Here is a 21,060-nt window from a genome sequence, read left to right as displayed (position 1 = left end):
GTTCAAATAATACCAATTAAAAATGAAATAACCACATTGTACTGTACACACACTTTACACGTTAAGCACAAAAAAGAACTAGTAAAACTAATAATAATTAAAAAAAAGTCTTTTGCAAAGGGACTAGAACTGGTGTTCTGTCTCAGCTTCACCTGCCAATCGTTAAAGCCAGATTTAAGGTGGATTTAAAAAAAAAATGAGTAAATTTAAGCTACAATTTCTCCTAGATGGAGACTGGTCTTTTGCTGATTTCCCTTTAAAGTCACAAATGTGTATCTAAGAAACTGATGCAATGCAAGTTTTTAATCAACTTCCTGAAGGCTGCGACTGGGAGGGAGGAGCCATGACGATCTGGGAGAGGCCTGGCTCTGTGCTCTGGTCTGCCATCTGGGTGAGAACGGAGGTGGCCACTGCTTCTGCCTTGGAAGTTGAGCTTACGCCGTTGGAGGTGCTGACAGAACTGTGCTGAATAGCTTCTGTGTGTGGACTGCTTGGCACTGATATGTCTTCTGAACTGTCGTCTTTATCTGCAGCTGAAGAAGAACAATGAATGTATTTTTCCCCCCCCGAACGTACACTGCCTCGTCCCAGGTAGCAGCAGTCATGGCCTAAATAATTAAAATGCACGGTATAATGCAGTACGAATCGCAAAATAATCTTATTTTCATTTGGTAAAGAAAATACTACTTGGTAAGCAAAAAATATGGACTGCTGTATGGCATATTCAGGAAACAAACATTTTTCACATCTTCAGTGGTGATTAAAATAGTCCCATTTCATATCTAGTATATCAGCTGGTGCTAGTGAAGAATGTCCATGTCAGTAAGCAATGCTTATAGATTAAAAATGCTACAGGATGCCTTGGTGCTACATGAATTTACTTTACATTTTTAACATATGCCTATTTACTGCAGTTAAAGTCATGACAGAATAATCAGATTAAAGAATAATGCTCATTGCGCAAAACTAGAATCTGCAACATAAGCATGACTTAAAATGCCTCTCTTGCACAGACATCCTAGACATGCTAAAATTATCCTTTTTTCCAGAATGGCCAAAGTCAGGCAAGCCATTGTAACTTGACACTGTCAAGCAAAAAAGCTGAGTTAAAGAATAAAAAACCAAAACCCAAACAAACAAAAAAAGAAAATAAGCATACTGTTTCACACTTAAAGTATGAACAGCAACTTTAACTATTTAGTATCATTCTGTGCTACTTAATGTTGTTTTTTTTTTTTTTAAAGTATTTCTCTCCACAGTTTTATACATTGACTTTCTACACTTAAACTCAGCATACAGATGGAATACTGGAAGTCCCTTTTAAAAGGTTACTGGTGATTTGTGTAATGTAAGAGGACAGAAAGATAGAAACACAGCCAGAAGAAGCATGAACTATTGCATGTGTCGCAGGAATGGAACAAAGCTTGATTTTCTCTAGACTTCTCTTTGTGATCCCTTTCAGATGTGCTTGAGACTGGCATACAAATTCAGAAGTTACCCAGGGGAAGAGGAGATGGAAAAGATGACACACTGAAAGATGAACAACACTGTGGTATCAGAGCCTCTTCTCTCCATAAACAACCAGGCTAACAGCAGCAACTAAAGTGGAGCACTAAGCATGAACAAATGATGAGGAGATTTAGTTTATGATGTACTGAGGTTTATAGGACATACTAGCTATGGGTAGGAAAATTCATTAAATTAGCAAATTGAGTCACCAAGATCTTGAGCAACGCCATGCATACTAACAACACGTTCCTCTGAAGCCTGAAAACAACATTTATATTATTGACTGCTTCTGGAAACAAACAGTAAGGTCAGAAAGGATGGGTAAGCAAGCAAAATTCCTGTATTTCTTTCTAGGAAATACTGTCTACACAAACAATACACCAATTTCTCTTACACCTCTACTACACAAACAGGGACATAATCATTTGAAAGTATCATAATGTACTTCTCCATAAGGCCAACTATTTCATAGATACTGCATTTCTTCAAATAAAGATCTTTCAAGGGAGGCAGAGACAGCTGATAATGCGCTAGGTCTGTGGATGATTACCACATATCCTAAGGTAGCATGGTAACTGTACACAGCAAAAAGAAGAAAATACTTCTGAAAGACATTTGTGATCCTCAGTAGGATTTGCCCATTCAAGAACAGAAAAACACAGAATCATAGAATCATTAAGGTTGGAAAAGACCTTTAAGATGATAAGAGTCCAACCATAACCCAACTACCATGACCACTAAACTACATCCTGAAGTACCACACCTACTCTCTTCTTGAACATGTGAACAAGTGCCAGTCCAGTTAATGCTATTCAACAAGATTTCATTTTTGCTAGACTTCTAACAAGACACATAAGAACTTATGTAAAAACAAGAAGGAATTCATGCAAACTTTGTGAAAAAAGGTAAACTATAGTGCCATTTCCTGAAAAAAACCCCAAAAACCAAACTCCATTTGCAGAATTAAAACCTAACAAGAAAATCTACTCACTGAATATGGAAGATCCTTAAAGTCACCTCGTTACAAAGGTGACTTGTTTTCTCAAGCCCAAAGACTGAGAATAAAGAACAAAGGCTTTTGGAAGAACACAGGAATGTCAAATTTTAAGTTCCAATGAATCTTTTTCTTAGTTGACCAGAGAATTGGCAGGCACAGGACTGTGGTTTCAACAGTGTACCTGATACATACTAGAATTATAATGTAGCTACTAACATAGAAAAAACCCTAGGCATTTTACCTTTTTAATGGCTCCCACAGCTTTGCCTCAAACCAAGGAAAATGCACAGTCCAAATTAGAAATTAACATGTACTGCACATCAGAAGGCTGAAAATTTACAGACCTACATCACACAAATGTCCTGGAGGCCAGCTAGTTCCTAGATGGGCTGTGTCATGAGAAGGAGCAAGCTACTTTGGTAACAGAGGAGAGCGTGGGCTAGACTGAGTTACAGAAAGGGTTTAAAAAATGCCAACCAAAGCACAGAGGGAACTTCTGAGGATGTACTAAAGATAGACTGATTTATGCCTAGACTAAATGCTCATTCCAGTGTGCTGGCCTTTGTGAATATCCCCTGCAGCCACTGAAGGACTGTTGCCAGTCCAAAACAGGCTCTAAGAACCGTCATTTGTGTGGTTCGAATTATTTGAGATGTGAAACTGGCTAATCACCTTCTACCATTTTTTAAAATTACCCAAAGAACACAAAAAAAAAATCCCATTTAACACCATCTACACCGCAGCCTCTACTTATCTTTCATACAAATGTTCTTGAATATTATGTCTTTTTTAAAAATAACCAAAGAAATACCTAAAAGCATCTTTTTTTAAAGTTGTTTTTTTTTTGGTAACTGATTTCACTGATGCATTTTCTTGTCAGAAGTTTTCAACATTTTCCTGCTCCAAGGCCAGAAAAAGCCTAAGAAAATACACGAGAACTGCAGAAGGCTTTTAGAAATAATCTGGTGTAGAATAGCTAAAATGAAAAATAAATGAACAACATTTAGATTTCTCCTCTGCACGGCACTTTCCTCTCCCCAGCCCCGAGTTTAAAGATGCATTCCCTTCTCTGGGAAATAAAGCTTAAACTGGCTGAAAACTCAAACATTGCAAAAGAAATTCATCCATATTCCCTCCAAGTGCCATAACCATATTTCTGGTTTCTCTGTCCTGATGACACCCTCTTTTGAATCAGGCACAACACTTTTTAAATAAGCAAAAAAAAAAAAAAAAAGATTCCCAGAACAATTTTAGAAGAAAAATTTGGCTTGAGACAAAAATGTGCCTGGGAAATTCAAAAGATCTTAAAAGATATGTGGGAGTCAGTGCCTAAAATGCCCTGAAAAGCAATGCATTATTTGTGCCTATTAAAGTACATCATACATAAACCCCCATTAAACTGTGGACTTTTAGCTGTTAAAACATGGTCTACATGATATAAACTAGCACTGTCTCAGCAGCACACGATATTCAGCACTGCAGGAGCACTGTAATCTGGTGTCTTCAATTTTCTCCCCAGGGACAGACTATTAAACCACTCAACACATTTTTTGAAGCAATTCAACTTAAACTACTTGATGAACATAGTATGTTTATTTAAAAATACTTTCCATGAACACCATTTCCATGAAAATATTAACAAACAATTTCTGCCTTGCATAAATTCTCCTGTGGCTCTGTCACTTACCAGCATGCTTTCCTGACAATATTCAGATGGAGATAATGTGATAAAGTCCTTTCAGAGGGATGGCATTATAACTCATTCATGCTGAACCTTTACTTTTAAGAGACTTTTCAAGAAACGAGGTGAGCTATGCTTCTGATCTCCATGCTTACTATTATTTTATTTCTAAATGTAGGTTTTTCCCACTTATTAGTAGCTTAGTTCTTGCTTGTTTTGCATTCTTTACTGAATTAGGAACATTACAGCCCTATTCTGAGGGCAGTAATTATTACAAAAGAGGCCATTTGCTAATTCTTCAACTAAGAAATGAAAATTTCAGGATGCAATCAGTTTGCCAGTTTAAGACATAAGTATTTTTCATGCCAGTTCAGAATCACACATGATCAAAACAAAATTCAAGAAACCTACAGTTTGGGTTCGGGGTTTTTTTTGTTGCTTGTTTTTTTTTAAAGCTTTGCATGCATAATGTTATCCCCTAGTAGCTTCCATATCAAATTATGTTGTTCTGTCAGATGGGAGCCATAATGGCCTCATCCCTGCAGCAATCATTGTTAATATAAATCCCAAACATATTTCTATACTGTTCCAATTTACTACAGGATGCTATTTTCCATCTTGTCAAAATGACTGGAGATCAAAGGACCAAGATTTATAAACTCAAAACTGACAAAATCAGTATTCTAAATATATATGGGCAATAGAGAGTTGCTAAATCTCCTGAATCTTTTAAATTAAAAAATATTGCCCATTCTGATGAAATTGCTTACAATGACTACAAGTAAAGATGGTGGCCATTAAGTTTTATCGCAAGCACCTGAGGATCTGTTTGCATGCAATACAAAATGTTCCTTTATTCTCCTGAATTACTGACACTGGCAAATTAAAATGAAGTGGCTACATATGGCAGAAACAATCTTCACATTTACAAATATCCTGAAATATCACTAAATCATAAAAAGGAAAGCTGCGGGTTATATATTATGAATGTTGCCTAATGCATTCCCAGCTCAGTTATTTGTAACAAATCTGTGTACAATGGGCAAAATTGGCCATTTACTCTACAGCAGCAGCAGCTGGCTCTGGCACTGTGTATCATATCCAAAAAGGAAGTCACAAGTCGGAAAAGCATAATTAACCTTTAAAATGCTGGAAGGATGAAAAGGGAAAAAAAAAAGGCAAATGAGCAGCTTTAAGTAAAAGTATTTATGAGAAAAAAAATTCTACCAAAATTCTCAGTATTCCCTTCAGTAACAGAAGTGCTTTTTAAAAATGCCCTGTTTAGAGAAAAGGAGTCGCCGTGGAAATCAAAACAACCTAGAAGACATTGTACAGTAGCAGCCATGAACCTGCATCTGATTATTTTAATGGCTTGACTGATCCTGGATCTTATGGTAAATGAGGACAGCTGTTGTATTACCTCTACTGAAATCTCATTATGAAGAAGGAAAAAACCCACAAGGACCTTTCAGAGTACTAGGCTGAGATAAAGTATAAAAAATGTTTTTTTTTGTGTGCTCTTAGCATTCTAATTATATTTTCCAAAGCAGGTGTAGTAACCAATAGTCCTTAAATCCTAATTATCAAATGTATTCAAACAACATAAAACCTTCAATGTTATGCAACACTTTGACAGAAAGAATGCAAACATATTTCTAAATATCACATATTCATGCCTGTCTTCTAATAACCTTTGAGATTTAAAAAAATAAATCTTTAATGCAATATTAGAACTGCATTTCTCAATTTTAACGTTCAGTCGGTTCACTTTGGCAGTATTTCATTGATGCAGCCTAAGGCTATAGGTAATGGAACATTACTCACTATGATAGCCAGATTTCTTCTGCATGGCAGTTACAGGGCAATCTTTATGAGCCAGAAGAAGCTGTTTCAGCTGTGCCACTTCATTTCTCAGCAGGGTGACTTCATTCTAAAGGAGAAGAAAGTTATGCACTTTACCAGGCTCAATATACACCCATTTTGAAGGTAAGTATTAAGTTTTATAGGATTTTCAGTTGTTCATTTAGGGGTAAATAAAATACAGTAAGTTTCCATTTCATATATATCGCAAAACTGTATACATTTCTTTTATCTCAGAACATGTAAATATTAGCTGAAACATGGCTAAGTCATGATTTTCTTGAACTAGGAAATGCTTTTTTGCAGAATAGATGTGTTTTTCAGTCTGCAGATGCAGACTCCACATATAGCCTCCCTCACATGATCCAGCTACTGTAAGACTCTTCTGCAAGGTTTTGTGATGAAATCTAATCAGAGTAAAGCAACATTTAACTACCTACATTTTAAGAGATGCCTGCCAGAGCCAACACTAACAAAGGTTAAAAAAATAAAATCAGCCAACACAGAACGATTTTTGGTGACTGTATTTATACTGGGACTTTGAAAAAGAAAATCTCATATACTGGAAAGTAATTTAGTAAATATTTGTTGATTTCCAAATTGATTTTCTCTTTCGGAACCATACATAACAGTGTTGTGTAAAGGAATATGGATAACAATAACAGAATCCTTAAATGTCAGCTTATGTTGCTGAAGTGAAGTATAAGACAGCACCTGCAGCATGTAGTGACTGGGTTCATTTCCAGGTTGTGCCTTTCCCACTATTGGGTGACCTTGAACAAAGTCCTTTTACTTCTTTGTGCTTCAATCTCCCCATTTGTAAAATGGAGGACAGTGATACTTACCTTCCACATAAAGTACTTTGATGTCTATAGATGAGAAGTGCTACCTAACAGCATTATATATGACAATCCGAATTAAGAATGGTATGGCATTCTGATAGACCCATTTTCACTTTAAAAAGAAACAAAATGGCTGTGTATTTAGAGAATCAATTAATCTGTAACACTGATCTCCATATCTTCTCACATTACATGCTTTTCATGGGTTATTTTAAATATAAATCCTTTCCAGCTGATACTTGAAATTACTTTAAGAACCTTTGCACATTAGCACAGTACACCACTCACATGACATAACTGTTTGGTAAACACATATGTTTATGCATTTGAGAGCAAGTTGAAGAAAAAGCCAACTCAGGAGGATTGGATTGTAACAAAACCTGAGAAAAATAAACCTATTTACTTGCAAGATAGAAATGAGGCAATGCAGTCAGAGAAGAGATGATTTACAACTAAAAGGATTCCAAAGTAAGGAAAACAATTTTTAAGAACAGAATTTATTAGGTTTCATCACACTAAGTAATAGTCTATAAATACTGTACCTAAAACATCATCTTTTTAAAAGAAAAGCTCCTATTTGTGTCTTTTATCTCCTTTTAGAAGAAAAAGGACATCAACCTGCAAGACCCTTTTTAACTATTAAGGACTACTTTCCATTTCAGTCATTTTACTGTGCCAAAAGAAAGATGAAAAATCTGATTTCATGGAGGTTTATAATTGAAGAAGAATGTTAATGCAAACAAAAAAGGTGGCAATGAAAGAATCCCAACCAAAAGCCCTACCAATTCTCTACCAGCTGTCTTTGTATGTCCTGAAATCTTGGGACTATTAAGAAAGCACATTACTTCTGTGTCCAGCTTTTAGTCTCCTTTTAGATCACCATGTTATTTACTGAGGAGCCAGAGAGCTAGACAGAACTGACATAGATTGGGAAAAAAACCGAAAGTGCTGATGTAGTTTTGAGACACTTCTGGATAATCTACAGAACCAGCAATGTCCAAGAATATCAAACATACTTCTGCTAGTTTAAAGGAGTGCTGGCGAAAGAATTGGTCAAATAGGAAAATGTTTTCAGAAATTTTCTACCTTCATCTTCACATTTTAAGAAAGAATTTCATACACAAACAGCACATACAAGCATGAAGTCACTGTTCAAGTAATACTAATGTTTATGAAAATTTTTTGAAAAGGTAGTTTGTAGATTAATGTCAGTTCTACTATAAATAATTTGGCTAATAGAAGCAGCAAATATATTATTTTACATTAAAGCAGATTTGGGAAAGAAAGAAAAAAAACAACAAGGAACAGCATTTCTGTACTAAAACCCCCCAGAACTTGAGGTATTCTTATTGAATACATAGCTATCCTGGTTATTAACACAAACACTGTGTTCAACAGCACTATATGCAATGCACAAAACATTCCTGAGAGTAAAATAGAGCAACGCCAGTGAACGATGATAACCCATGGTTGTCATTTACATACTAACAGTTAAAAATACTTGCAGCTGATAATAAAAAGGGGTTGTTAGAGCCAACTCATACACACATTGTAGTTTCTTATCATGGATGTTACAATAGCAAGCCCTTCCATCTCATTCATAACATGTTAACATGTAGTCATTTAACATGTGGTTACTATGTTGAAAATAGGCTAACAAGAAACACATGGAATAAAACTTCAACAGTGGGCATGAGAAAAAACACTTCTTTCTAGAAAAAGCACTCTTTCCAGAGTTTTCACACTGGAAAGATCCTCCTCATTAATGAGATACCAACTGAAGTGTAGGCAGCAATATCTGTTTAAATAAGCACAAAATATACCTCACATGCTGGAGAATTTTTATACTCCCACATTTCAAAATGTGCTAGTATTAGAAAGTAGGTTTCTGGAGGAAAGCAAATCTATTTTTACTTGCACTCCACTTTTCAGATGATACTTTCCCTTCTGCATTCTTCCGAAGGTGTACCACAAGTGTGCACCATGTTCTTCTCTTTCTGCCTACTTCTCCCTCGATCCAAAATGCATATGTAACAGTGGGACCAGATTAACCCTTACTCAGCAAGCAAGGGTGGGATAATATGTGTAAGGTGTATATACCAAAACTATCATCAGAGACAGGAAAATGATAGGGGATTGTTTGTGGTTGAGCTATACTCTGCTCTTCGGGTTCTTTTTGAGCAGCTTCAACAAGACATCCCTGTATGGGAAAGGACCTTAACTTATGGGCGCTTCTTTCATAATTTAGCCTTCCTAAAGCAGCTTCTGAAGCATCCGTACAAACAGCCACTCGACTGGCCTGCAATGACCACGTGAGGAAGACAGGCCATGCTTCCACCAATACCTTGCTCTCTAAGATTATTAAAGCAACAGGGACCAAATACAGACCCTACAGTGAACTTTGGCATCTGATCCTGCAGTACGACTGAGTGGCCACCAGTCCCACTGAGGGACACAATGCCAACACTATCCTTAACATTATACAGCACACCACACCTTGCAGTATCATTGTGCAAGGCACAGAGCAATACAATGTGGCATGTAAAATTTAAGATCAATAAACAAATCAACACATTAGTAGAAAACAAACCCCACAAAAACCAAACAGTAAATAAAATCTAGAAGGTTGGAAAGCATGAAAAAAAACTTACATAGAAGAGCCTAGCATAAAGACAGCCAAGCTAACCTAAATACATTACTGGCATGATGAAAATTTAAAAAATAATCCTTAGAAAGGAAATTACCTTCAAACATTTAAAAGAAGAAAGTAAGAGAAGTTAACCTACAGAAAGCTGAAAACTACAGAACAAAATATATACATCAACCAAGTAAACCTCTTCAAAATCTTCCAGCGTTAATGACATCAGAAGCTTTGACATGGACATTGCAAGAAAACTACCAGATGCATTGGAAGAAGTCAATGAATGCTATACAATCTCACCACGCTTTTGGAAATGTCACATTTTGGTAAATCCTGCTGGGAGATTGTTTAGATATCAAAATATGAACTACTAAACACTAACAGTCTATAGAACTGTACTAAGGCAAAACTCCAAACTTAATAAATTTGCTGTTAAAGTAAGTAATCACAGATGATTACTGCACTGATCACCTGTATCAACCTGTCAAGTGAAGAACTATTGTTGAAATACAGGACTGATAAACATTTTCACAAAAAGTACAGTTAGATTATTTCTCTGACATTCAATTTTCTTTATATGCCATTCTGTTCTTCACAGTTAATGGTTTTGCTTTTGGCAGACCACAAGAAAATTTGTTTTCTTGAATTCACTATTTCTAACAGTTACCAGAAAACTGGGAATCTTTTGGCTACTCTACTTAATATTATGTTTGGCTATAACAATCGGTATGTGTAAGTTCAAAGCAGCTCACATCATAGCAATTACTCTCACTAAAAACCAAAACAAATCAAACAAATAAAGAAAGAAGTATAGCCAAATCTTGTTGTTTTTCTCCCTGTAAATCTACTTTCACTTTTTTCTTGATTTATTTAAGCTATAGTGCTACATACCATTTTGTAACTAATGGATTTACAGAGAGGATTGTGATGGCATTAAAGGAATGCATCCAAAGACTGTGAACAGGTATGAGAAGACCATATATTTGCAAGAAATTTAACTAATACTGGTGCACAGTGTCATGATTCTTGGGACACAGGAAATTATTTCATATTCTATGCTTAGGCAGGAATTTCTTATGTTTAACAGTCTGGGATGCTGAGTGTTTTTCAAGACATGAACATGAAGACAACTGATAACACTGTAATTTCAATTACATGATAAAAAGTAACTTCATTGTGCTCTACTTTGCTGTTGATTTTCCTTATCAAACAGCATGAAAAGGAGTTTTAATGGGAAGTAAAAGATCTATGAATTTGGCTCAGTAAACAGCTCTGATGAAGGAACAAGAAGTAAAACTTTATCGAAATACTTTCCATTGCATTTTCTCAATGAATGCTTTGTTTAGGAAATGATGTCATTTTTCCTTTCTGTAATTTTCCAAACAAAGCTTTTAGGACTTTTAATCTGAAAAAATAATTTGTGCCAATTCTCATGTGCTGCTGGAAAACATTAAGAAAGTATGCTTTAACATTTATTAGAGGATTAAACAAAAGGGTCATGGATTGTTTTACAGGGGGGAAAGTGTGTCCACATGACAACTTTCCAAGATCGACAACCTCAGATGAGGTGGAAAAATGACTTGCAACATACACTAGACTACCCTTTTACAGTACACTCTCACTAAAGGATTTACGCACACTGGGAGGGCAGTGTGGTGAAATTTGCACTGCCACTGCCTGTGCTGTACCTGTTCTGTGGACAAAAGAGGCCTTCAGTTTCCAGTGATGTCAATCTGGCACCTTTCACGAGCACTACATTCACTTTAAAGGAAAAAAAGTGAAGTTAAAAAGAACCAAAGGAAATAAAACCAAGTCTTATTTAACTAACTCAGAAGAAGATGTTTTTAAGGTAAGGCTATTAGTTTGTAATAAGCCTTTACTCCAACACATCTTGTCCTCTTTGGTTAGTACCACAGTCTGAAAGTTATTTAAAATGGAACAAAGGACAGAAGAGTATGATCCTGAAGTTTACACATCTTGAAATCTGAGTATTTTCTTCAATTCTTATTTTGCTGCTATATGCAATTAGTGCTGAATTTTCAATTCTGAGCTGAGCAGCCAGTTACAAAGCCATTTACAATTTAGATTTCATGTGAAGTTTAAGTTCCACTGATCCAGGGTCACTGTCTAAGAATGGAAAAATGTATTCATTTTCACTCAAAGTAAAAAGTATACCTGTAACTGGCCATTTAGTGAGCTCAGGTCCTCGGCTTTTTTCTCCAACGACTGCACCCAGACTTTCCGTTTCTGTCGGCATCTGGAAGCAGCAGCACGGTTTCGCTCCAGAAACTTTCTCCTTTTCTCATCAGGGTCTTCATTGGCAGCTCTTCTTCGCCGACCACCTGTATTTGGTGTTTGTGGTGTAGGCTGAGCTGGTGATGCCTGGAAACAGTAAATTTATCATCATAGAATCATAGAATTGTTCTGTTTGGAAAAGACCTCTAAGATCATCAAGTCCAGCCACTGACCTAATATTACCATGGCCATCAAACCACGTCCTGAAATGCCATGTCTATGCGTTTCTTCAATACCCCCAGTGACGGTGACTCCACCATCTCCTTGGATACCTGACCACTCTTTCCATAAAGAAATTTTTCCTAATACCCAACCTAAACCTCCCCTGACACAATTTCAGGCCATTTCCTCTCATCCTATCACCTGATACTAGAGAGAAGGGACTGACTCCCACCTCACTACAATCTCCTTTCAGGTAATTGCAGAGAGCCATGAGGTTTCCCTTCAGCCCTCTCTTCTCCTAACTAAACAATCCCTGTTCCCTCTGCTGCTCCTTGTAAGACCTGCTCTCTAGACACTTCATCAGCTTTGCTGCCCTTCTCTGAACATGGTCCAGCAACTCAATGGGGCCCAAACCTGAACACAGCATTTGAGGTATGACCTCACCAGTGCTGAGTACAGGGGAACAGTCACTTTCCTACTGCTGCTGGCCACACTAGTCGTGATACAGGCCAAGATGCTGTTGGCCTTCTTGGTCACTTGAGTACACTGCTGGCTCATGTTCAGACAGCTGTCAACCAGCACCCCCCGGGTCCTTTTCCATGAGGCAACTTTCCAGCCTTCCCAGTAGTTGTGACTGAAGCGCTGGACCCAGTACTTGGTCTTGTTAAACCTCATACAACTGACCTCAACCCATCAATGTTAAAATCCCTTAAAGGTACAGAACAGACAGAATATAACTGTCTGCATGTTCACAGGTCTAGCACATAAAGTTTTAATTTTAAAAACATCCAAACATGTACCAGTTGACATAGCTATTTGGCATAAATTCTACATAGATAATAACTGAAACCCCCTGGAAACTCAACTCAGCCTTTTAGCAATGAAATACTTGCAAATTTTACTTTATTTTAAAATCCCCATCATAAAGTTGTTATGAAATAACCAAACAGCAACCTCTTCATCTTGAAAATTCTCCTATGTAATGATATGAAAATATTCTTTTAAAATTGAGGTGAGATAGTATGAGAGAATAGCAGCCTTAAGAGAGCTACCAAGGGTAACCTTTTTCCTCTTTATGTTCCATTATTGGATTTCACTGGCCATTCTAAGAATCTGAGTGCTTCTGCTGCAGATGCAGGTCATTCCAGCTCCAGGATATGTATACAGCTTTTATAATATTGGTATTATGCTATGAATAACTCTTCAAGGTTTTTAAAAGCATTTTGAAAACACATTTGAGAAAGTTTTTTTAGAAGCTGAACAGCAACAATCCTCCAGGATTCACCCAGGGAAGTATCTTTCCTCCAGCAGCACTCCTGCTTCCAGTCTGACTCGAAGCAGATTTATTCCCGTTCTTATCTATCATCCCAAGCAACAGCACATCTATCATCATTCCTAAACTTGGAACTTTCTTTTCCCTACCCAGGAAGACACAGTACACTTAATCACACAGCTTGAAACTCTGGGTGATAGCCCAGAAAAGATGGTTTGAGCAAATTAACACAAGCATGTTAGCTGATGCAGTTAGAACTGCTACAGAACTATGACTCCCAAGAATAGTCTGTAGCACATGTTAACCTCTATTAAACAAATCAAGAGTCAAAAAGATTTCTTCTTGCATAACAAAGAATGGAACAAGAACTAGATGAACACTTGTCGTACCGGTGTTTCAGTTGTTGAAGTTGCAGGTTGTTGTAGCGATTGCGGTCGTGGTTCCTCTGACTGACTCCTAACCAACCCACTCGGATGTCCCTTAGCAGTATCTCCATTTGTTACCTGAGGGTGCTGCTGGGTCAAGGCTGCTTTCAATCTCTGAAAGAAGAACAACAAAAGAAATATTCTATCAGGCTAACTTGAAAACTATTTATATCACTAATTACTTCCATTTTTGAAACAAGAGCTCCAACTCTAAAATAGTTTTTTCTTTTTACAGGCTTTTAACAGTGATCTAGGCATAGAGACAAATTCTTGCATGACAACAACAAAGAGGCTTTACAGAGGCTCTCAGAAAGAAGGATAGTAAGCTTTAGGGAGAAGTAAAGAGAAAGCTTTCTTTGTGAACTGTGCCCACAAAAAGATGACTAGAAGCCCATGAACAAACACTTCCTGAGTATTACACAAGGCACAGATTAGAAAGAGAACAATCACATGAGGGAAAATAGGTGAAAAACAGAACATAAACATCTTTCTAGTTTAAAAATTCTAGTGTTCATTATCCATTTAATAACAGTTTCTTATGACTCCACTTTTTCATGGTCTTTACAAATACTCACCTCTAAAATCCATCCCACGAGTAATCATTAGATAAAAGCCAAGGTATTTGCTGAAGCATCTCAATAATGCACAAAACAATAACAAGCTTCAGGTTATATGTAATTAGCTTTTACTTACATAAAAATATGCAAAGGAACTGTTATGGCTTGCTATGTACATTAAAAACTTCCTAAAAGGTTTGAAGGTCTTCCTTCATTGTACACAGCCACTATGAAGAATAGTAACTTCAAAATTCAACTGTACATAATACATCCATTATTGACAACTTAACCCAGTATATTAAAGCATTTTATTGACTGTCTTGAAAATTTCATTCAACTATTTGCGAAATCTCTTAAAACTAAGAGTTAATATATTTACGACAAATTCTGAATCTGGATAAAGTGTTATACTGCATTTCAGTAGATACAATTGATTGCAATTCCAGATTCTTTATATTGTGTAATTTACCATGAAATTTTCAGTTTTACTGAAGAATTTACCTTGCTAGACAAATGGTATTAACGAATGTTTTTTTCTACCAAGCACTGGATTTTTAAAGAGTTCAGTACAAGTTTAAGAAAGGATTAAGGACTTAATACATTAATTTATGAAAACTTTGATAACCTACCTGTATAACCATATTTTGGAATACGAACCAAGTGTTGCCGAAATACTAATGCTAATAGAATGTCTTAAAAATGCAGAGGCTTAAAAATGCTGTATTTAGCCAGCTCAAAAGAAGCAGGAGACTTTGCACCTATTTATGTATATACTCTCTACAAACTGCAGTATGTCATGTCCCTTTGCAATTAAGCCACTGGAATACAGTCAAAGCTTTCTCCTATCCTGCATGGTGATAGGTTTTCCTAGTTACTACTCTACAATTAGAGCAGCCGACTGCAGATAACCTCCATCAGAAGAGCAAAAAATCCTCAGGTCTGCAATATGCCAAGTTATATCAACTGCCATATACAGTTAACTGTAGCACCACTACCAGTAGTTATCCCATATGAACTGTACAAGTTGAACTGAGAAAGTCCAACATTCCTCTGCCAGCTTTAGGCAGTGACTTCTACAAGAGAAGTCTTTCCTGTAGTGACTGCTCTAGATTGAATTAACACCACACATTACTCCAGAGAGGGACTGTTTAACTGTACATAAAAATTCAGTGCTAATGAAGTTCTGTTCCCCACCTCATTTTTTTATCAACTCCATAAATATCCCAGAATGAAGAAAGTGCTTTCAGAAAAGTATACAAAACAAATTTATAGTAATTTCCTCAGTGCTCAGCTCTTAAGAAAAAATATTTAGGATAGCTGCAAGCATTAGGGCAGGTCCATACAAATTTTTAAGGTAACATGCTCGTAATTCTTAGTTTATGTACAGTGCTCTGAAAATCCTAAGCCCTCATACAGTTGTTTTAACACTTTTCTTTACAAACTCAAGAATTAACTTCTACCTTCCTAATCCAGTCCCTGTCTCCAGTTAAAAAGCTGGAGACAAGGCCTATGTGTTTTCTAACTGTCTAACTAAAAGTATTAAACCCACACACTATGATCTAATGACAACTTAAAGGTTGATGATTCCCCCCAACTCTGTAAAATTCTAACTAGTCCCAGTCCTTAAACATTTTATCCAATATAATTTCTTCAAGCTACTAACATCTGATTTTTCACAATGTATTTTAATTTGTTGTCTGAATGATGTTAGAATTATCTCTTGTACCATAACATGCTGTTTAGCAGGACATGACAAACTTTCAGGAGTCAAAACCAAGACAGTAGGGATAGTGCAATCAAACTAGGGCTTAACTTCCCTTACTGTAATGCTGCTATTTAAATATTATTTTGTAAGTAATCTCCTTTTTTAAATTACAATGTTAAATGTAATGTACTATGGACGCAGGAAATTGGTTTAGATTTATATTACAGGGTTTAAAAGCTGCAATTCAAAGAGTTATGATTAAAGTTACTCATGAATGGAGAAATATTGTGAAAATCTGAGGAATATCTACAAATTTTCACAAAGAGTTATTCTGCTCATGCATTTAAAAAGTTTCGTATTTTATAAGGTATTGCTGGAGTAAAATATTGTATGGATATTGTTACTTCCTGTGAGTAGGGCGACAGTTACCCCAAATATGACAAGAATCTCAGTTTTAAAAATCATGCATTAGAATAAATGTATTCAAGAATTATTATATGCAGAAATCTGATAATAACCAAGGTTTGTTTGATATCGCTTGGTTAATAAAGGCAAAGTAAAATTGGTATTTTCAAAGTTAAATAGCTTTTAAAGCATTTATTAGTAAGGTTTTACTGTTCATGTATATCCTTGAAAATAAATCCTCATTGCATCTGTCAAAATTTGGTAGGACTAGATCACTCCATCAAGAGCTACAGAAAAAAGATAATATGCTCCAGAAACGATTTGTGAAAAACTCAGATCCATATTTCATATCTGCCACAAAAGCTCATCAGAGTAATAACCCTCCTTCTCCTGGGTGTTATCCTACCATCTGCTGCTCTATTACTTATCTTTATTTTGCAACTAATTAACAGCATAATCTTCTAAATTCAGCAAGTTAATTATCATTATTGTGGTCTTTGCAGCATCATCAGTCCTTATGAAGTCTTGTCTCTCCACCCCCAGAGAACATATGAAAATGAAGTAGGTTGTGAGAGGGTCTGTTTCTTTAGAGTAGGCTCATTAGGTGTTTGCTGATTAGCTCGGCATGCAGAGAGACAGGTCAGAAGAATTCTGCTGAACACAAGGTCCCATGCCAGGCTCCAGCAAGTTAATGTCGGTTTCTGAACATGTGCCAAGCTTGCCCTCTGTCACTTTTCAGTAGAAGCCTCCTGCAGAAAGCTTACTGGTTGCCCACTGTGTGCAAGGTATTTCTCAGATTGTGACAAAAGGTTTTATACATGTAGGAGGAGATGGAGGAAAACAGTCAGTTTTAAACTGATTTTCAAGTTCTCTGGAAACTTCTACAATCCATGCAGAACAGTCTCAATATTAAGTGTACATCCACAAGCTGTACACTCAAAAAAAAAAAAAAAAAAAAAAAAAGGAGGGTTTACAACTAGGGGTATTTGATACACAGTAAGCATACAATTACAGACCTTCACAAAAAGATCAGAAGCAATTCTGTAATGTTTAAAATTATGAATCCTTACCGTAGTATTTTGGTTTGGTGGGTTGGTTGTGGGTTTAGGGTTTTTGGTTGGTTGGGTTGAGTTTTGGGTGTTTGTTTTTTTTTTTCCTTAAACACAGCTATTATGTCTACTTCTAAGTTTCTCTAAAATACCACAAAACTAACCTGCATTTGATTTTACTTAAGTATGTGGAAGTAAGTTTCTTTAGTGTAACAACAAATATGAAATCATGTCAGAAAAACTGAGAATTTATATCAAAGCGTGGTCCAGAAATCTGAAACTCATTTTCACTCCTATTGAATGTCACTCCCAGTACAAGATACAAGGATATTTTCAAAATAACAGCAGCAAAAGACAGCTTGCATCTAAATAAAATCTCTAGCCATATTTTACCTCAGTTCTATAAGTAAAAGGAGAAAATAGATCCAAGAATGTTCAAAACTATAGTAACAGTGCCTTTCACAGGTGTGAATTGACTGGCTATGTTCACTACAATAACTTCAATATTGGACAATAAAATTAAAATTTCATGTAATTTCATGTAATTATCCCATAACACTGAAATTTTGCACTGACATACACTGCTATATGTTTTTGAAGCAGACACAGAGATTGTACTTTATTTAAAATACTCTCCCACTAAATTCCACTAAAAGCTGTTTCAGTCAGGAGCCTTTTGCAATAATGTTGCCAATCATAAGGATTTGGCTCACTGCAGAGCAAGTGTTTAGTTTTTTTTTCTCTCATGGCTTTTATTTTCTTGTTTGTTTACAACTTTTTTTTTTCTTTTTTCTCCCTGCTCAGTCATAGTCCTCACAGTTGGTATGTATTTTTCTACCTGCTATTTCACTCAGTGAGCCTATTCTCACATGCAACTGTCCCTCTGTGGAATACATGTTATTGTTTATTGTCAGGCAGCTTAATGGTAACCAGAGAAAATAACATTAAAGCAAAGAAAGAACAGAGTTCTGAAAGTGACATCTCAGTAACTCACTTCACACGAATAACCAAAATTGCCATGCTGTAGAGGTTGACACTGCAGACCAAAAGGTTTTAGCAAAAACACAGTTCTGATGATTATGCATTAATCTTGCACACTCTAATCTAAAAACACTTCCAAATGTTGAAAAAGCCCATCTACAATCTGAATTCTCAAAAAGCTGTCCATATCAGGGGAAAAAAAAAAAAAAGCTATCACTTCCTCTATCTTTAAAGAGTTTTAAGACTTGTAGGACGGCTGAACAAAAACTTCAGTTGTGTTATGGGAAGGCATCCTGTGCCCATTACCAGAGATATCTTCTGCTAGTTATTTTAAGCTTTAGCTTTTAGAAATCAAGACGTCATTATTTTTTACTGTAGTTCATTCGTGGGTTTATATAAAGAAAATATATGATGCCCTAGGTGCAAACAGACATATACAACTCATAAGGAAACAACATGTATTCATCAGGAGAAAAATGTGTTGTTCCCCCATTAATAAAAAATATAGAAATTAAATTTCCCAAACCCATATTTAAATTATTTAACTCTCTAGCATTCAGAAGCAATGTCATTACATTCTCTAATTTGATTTCTATCAAAATTAGCTCTTTTCTTCACTTAAATAAAAAAAGGAAGTCTATACACCAGTAGCTTTTTGTAAACAGGTAAGAGAAACGAATGATCGAGATGAGAAATTAAATCAGAACTCAAAGTGCTTTTCCTGTTACATAACTATAACACAAGTTAGTTCCTTGAAATGTCATGCAAGGAATGAACTGCAGAGAAAGCCTCTGTAAGAGAGGCACAATCCACAAATGAAGAGAAGCACCTGGTCCCTGCCTTGGTTTGTGCCAGGTATTTAGTTCAAAACATATGGAATTGTGCCTTCTACACATGACAGCTACATATATGTGAGGATATTGCAGCTTAAAGTGGCAAAGTTACTGTAAAGATAAATTCACTCTGCCTCTGAAGCAGACAGATCTGTGTCAATTAAGAATACCTTGAAACAGTATTGTCATACATGTGATAAGAGAAAATGCAGAATGCCATATTAGGAAGGTATAGTCTTTGAATAAAAGAAAAACTCAAACAACAGCCAAAAGCATGTGATGAAACCACCTGAAGATATGAAAAAATACATTTATTTTCAAATGTATTTTACCAAACACACTTGAGTATCTGACGAATAGTCGCAATGTCAGGAAAACTATTTAAGCATGTTTTGTATTTGCTACATATTATAATCCAATATGAAAAAATCCTGGAGACTGCAAGATCTGTCTATAAAGAACAACAAAATGTTCTCCAAATAAAAAGCAACACAAAATAATGCAACAGTCAAGAAAATTCCAAAGGTCTATAAAAATCCTGACTCCTTGACTGCTGAGAAGGGAGTATCACAGCTTTACCCTTTCATCCATCTTTCTGTCCAAAAGACTCTTTAAATACTAAACTGATAGATTTCATAGAATCATAGAATCAGTGAGGTTAGAAAAGTCCTTTAATACCATGAAGTTCAACTATTAACCTAGAACTGCCAAATCCATGTGCTGCACCGAAATGTCTTTTAAATACCTCCAGGGATGGTGACTCAATCACTTCCTTGGGCAGCCTGTTCCAATGGTTGGCAACCCTTTCAGTGAAGAAACACTTCATAAACCTCCCCTGGCATGACTTGAGGCCACTTCCTCTTGTCCTATCACTCATTACTTGGGAGAACAGACCAACAACCACCTCACTGCAATCTCCTTTCAGGTAGTTGTAGGGAGTGTTAAGGTCTTACCTTCAGCCTCCTCTTTTCCAGACTAAAAAACCCCAGTTTCCTCAGTTGCTTCTCATTAGATTTCTGCTCTAGACCCTTTACCAGCTTCTTTGTCCTTCTTTGAACATGCTCCAGCACATCAATTTCTTTCTTGTAGCAAGGGGCTCAACAACACAGTACTCAAGGTGTGCCCTCATTAGTGCCAAGTACATGGGGATAATCACTGCCCTAGTTCTTCTGGTCATGCTATTTCTGATACAGGCCAGGGCATTGTTGGCCTTCTTGGCCACCTGAGTACTGGCTGCCAACCATATCCTCAAGTCCTTTTCTCCTGGGCAGCTTTCCAGACCTCTTCCTGAAGCATGGGGTTGTTGTGACCGAGGTGCAGGACCCAGCACTTGGTCTTGTTGAATCTCATACCATTAGCCTCAGCCCATCAATCTAGCCTGTTCAGACCCCTCTGCAGAGCCTCCCTACCTTCAAGCAGATTAACACTCCCACCCAACAGTGTCATCTGCAAACTTACCAAGGATGAACTCAATCCCCTCATCACATAACTGATAAAAAACCAGACCCAGTACTGAGCACTGAGGAACACCACTTGTGACCAACCAGCAACTGGATTTAACTACACTGACCACCATTCTTTGGGCCTGGCCATCCATTCAGTTTTTTTACCTAGTGAAAAGTACACCCATCTGCGCCACAAGCAGACAGTTCCTCCAGGAGAATGCTGTTGGACAGTGTCAAAGGTTTCTCTAAAGTCCACGTAGACAATATTCACAGCCTTTCCCTCATTCACTACATGTGTCACCTTGTCATAGATCCTATCTGTCAAGCAGGGCCTGCCTCTTGTAAAACCATGCATACTGGATCTGATAATCTAGCTATCCTGTATGTGCCATAGGATGGC

At 36.6% G+C, this 21,060-nt stretch overlaps 1 protein-coding gene across 2 annotated transcripts in view; it reads right to left on the bottom strand.

Annotated features, from left to right (window-relative positions):
- Positions 1–240: 240 nt before the first annotated feature.
- Positions 241–21,060, bottom strand: part of ATF2 (activating transcription factor 2) — a 34,026-nt gene continuing 13,206 nt past the window's right edge. For both annotated transcript variants that reach the window (XM_054380708.1, XM_054380709.1), the window contains 4 exons: positions 13,650–13,799; positions 11,706–11,912; positions 6,012–6,117; positions 241–533 (listed from right to left, as the gene is read on the bottom strand). In XM_054380708.1, coding sequence (XP_054236683.1) covers positions 307–533; positions 6,012–6,117; positions 11,706–11,912; positions 13,650–13,799 — 690 coding nt within the window. In that variant the 3' untranslated portion in view covers positions 241–306. The remainder of the gene's footprint in view (positions 534–6,011; positions 6,118–11,705; positions 11,913–13,649; positions 13,800–21,060) is intronic.

This window comes from Indicator indicator, chromosome 5, assembly GCF_027791375.1.
Source record: "Indicator indicator isolate 239-I01 chromosome 5, UM_Iind_1.1, whole genome shotgun sequence".
Classification (NCBI taxonomy): domain Eukaryota; kingdom Metazoa; phylum Chordata; class Aves; order Piciformes; family Indicatoridae; genus Indicator; species Indicator indicator.
Note: the sequence above shows the minus strand (reverse complement) of the source record. Positions and strands in the feature narration are given on the sequence as shown.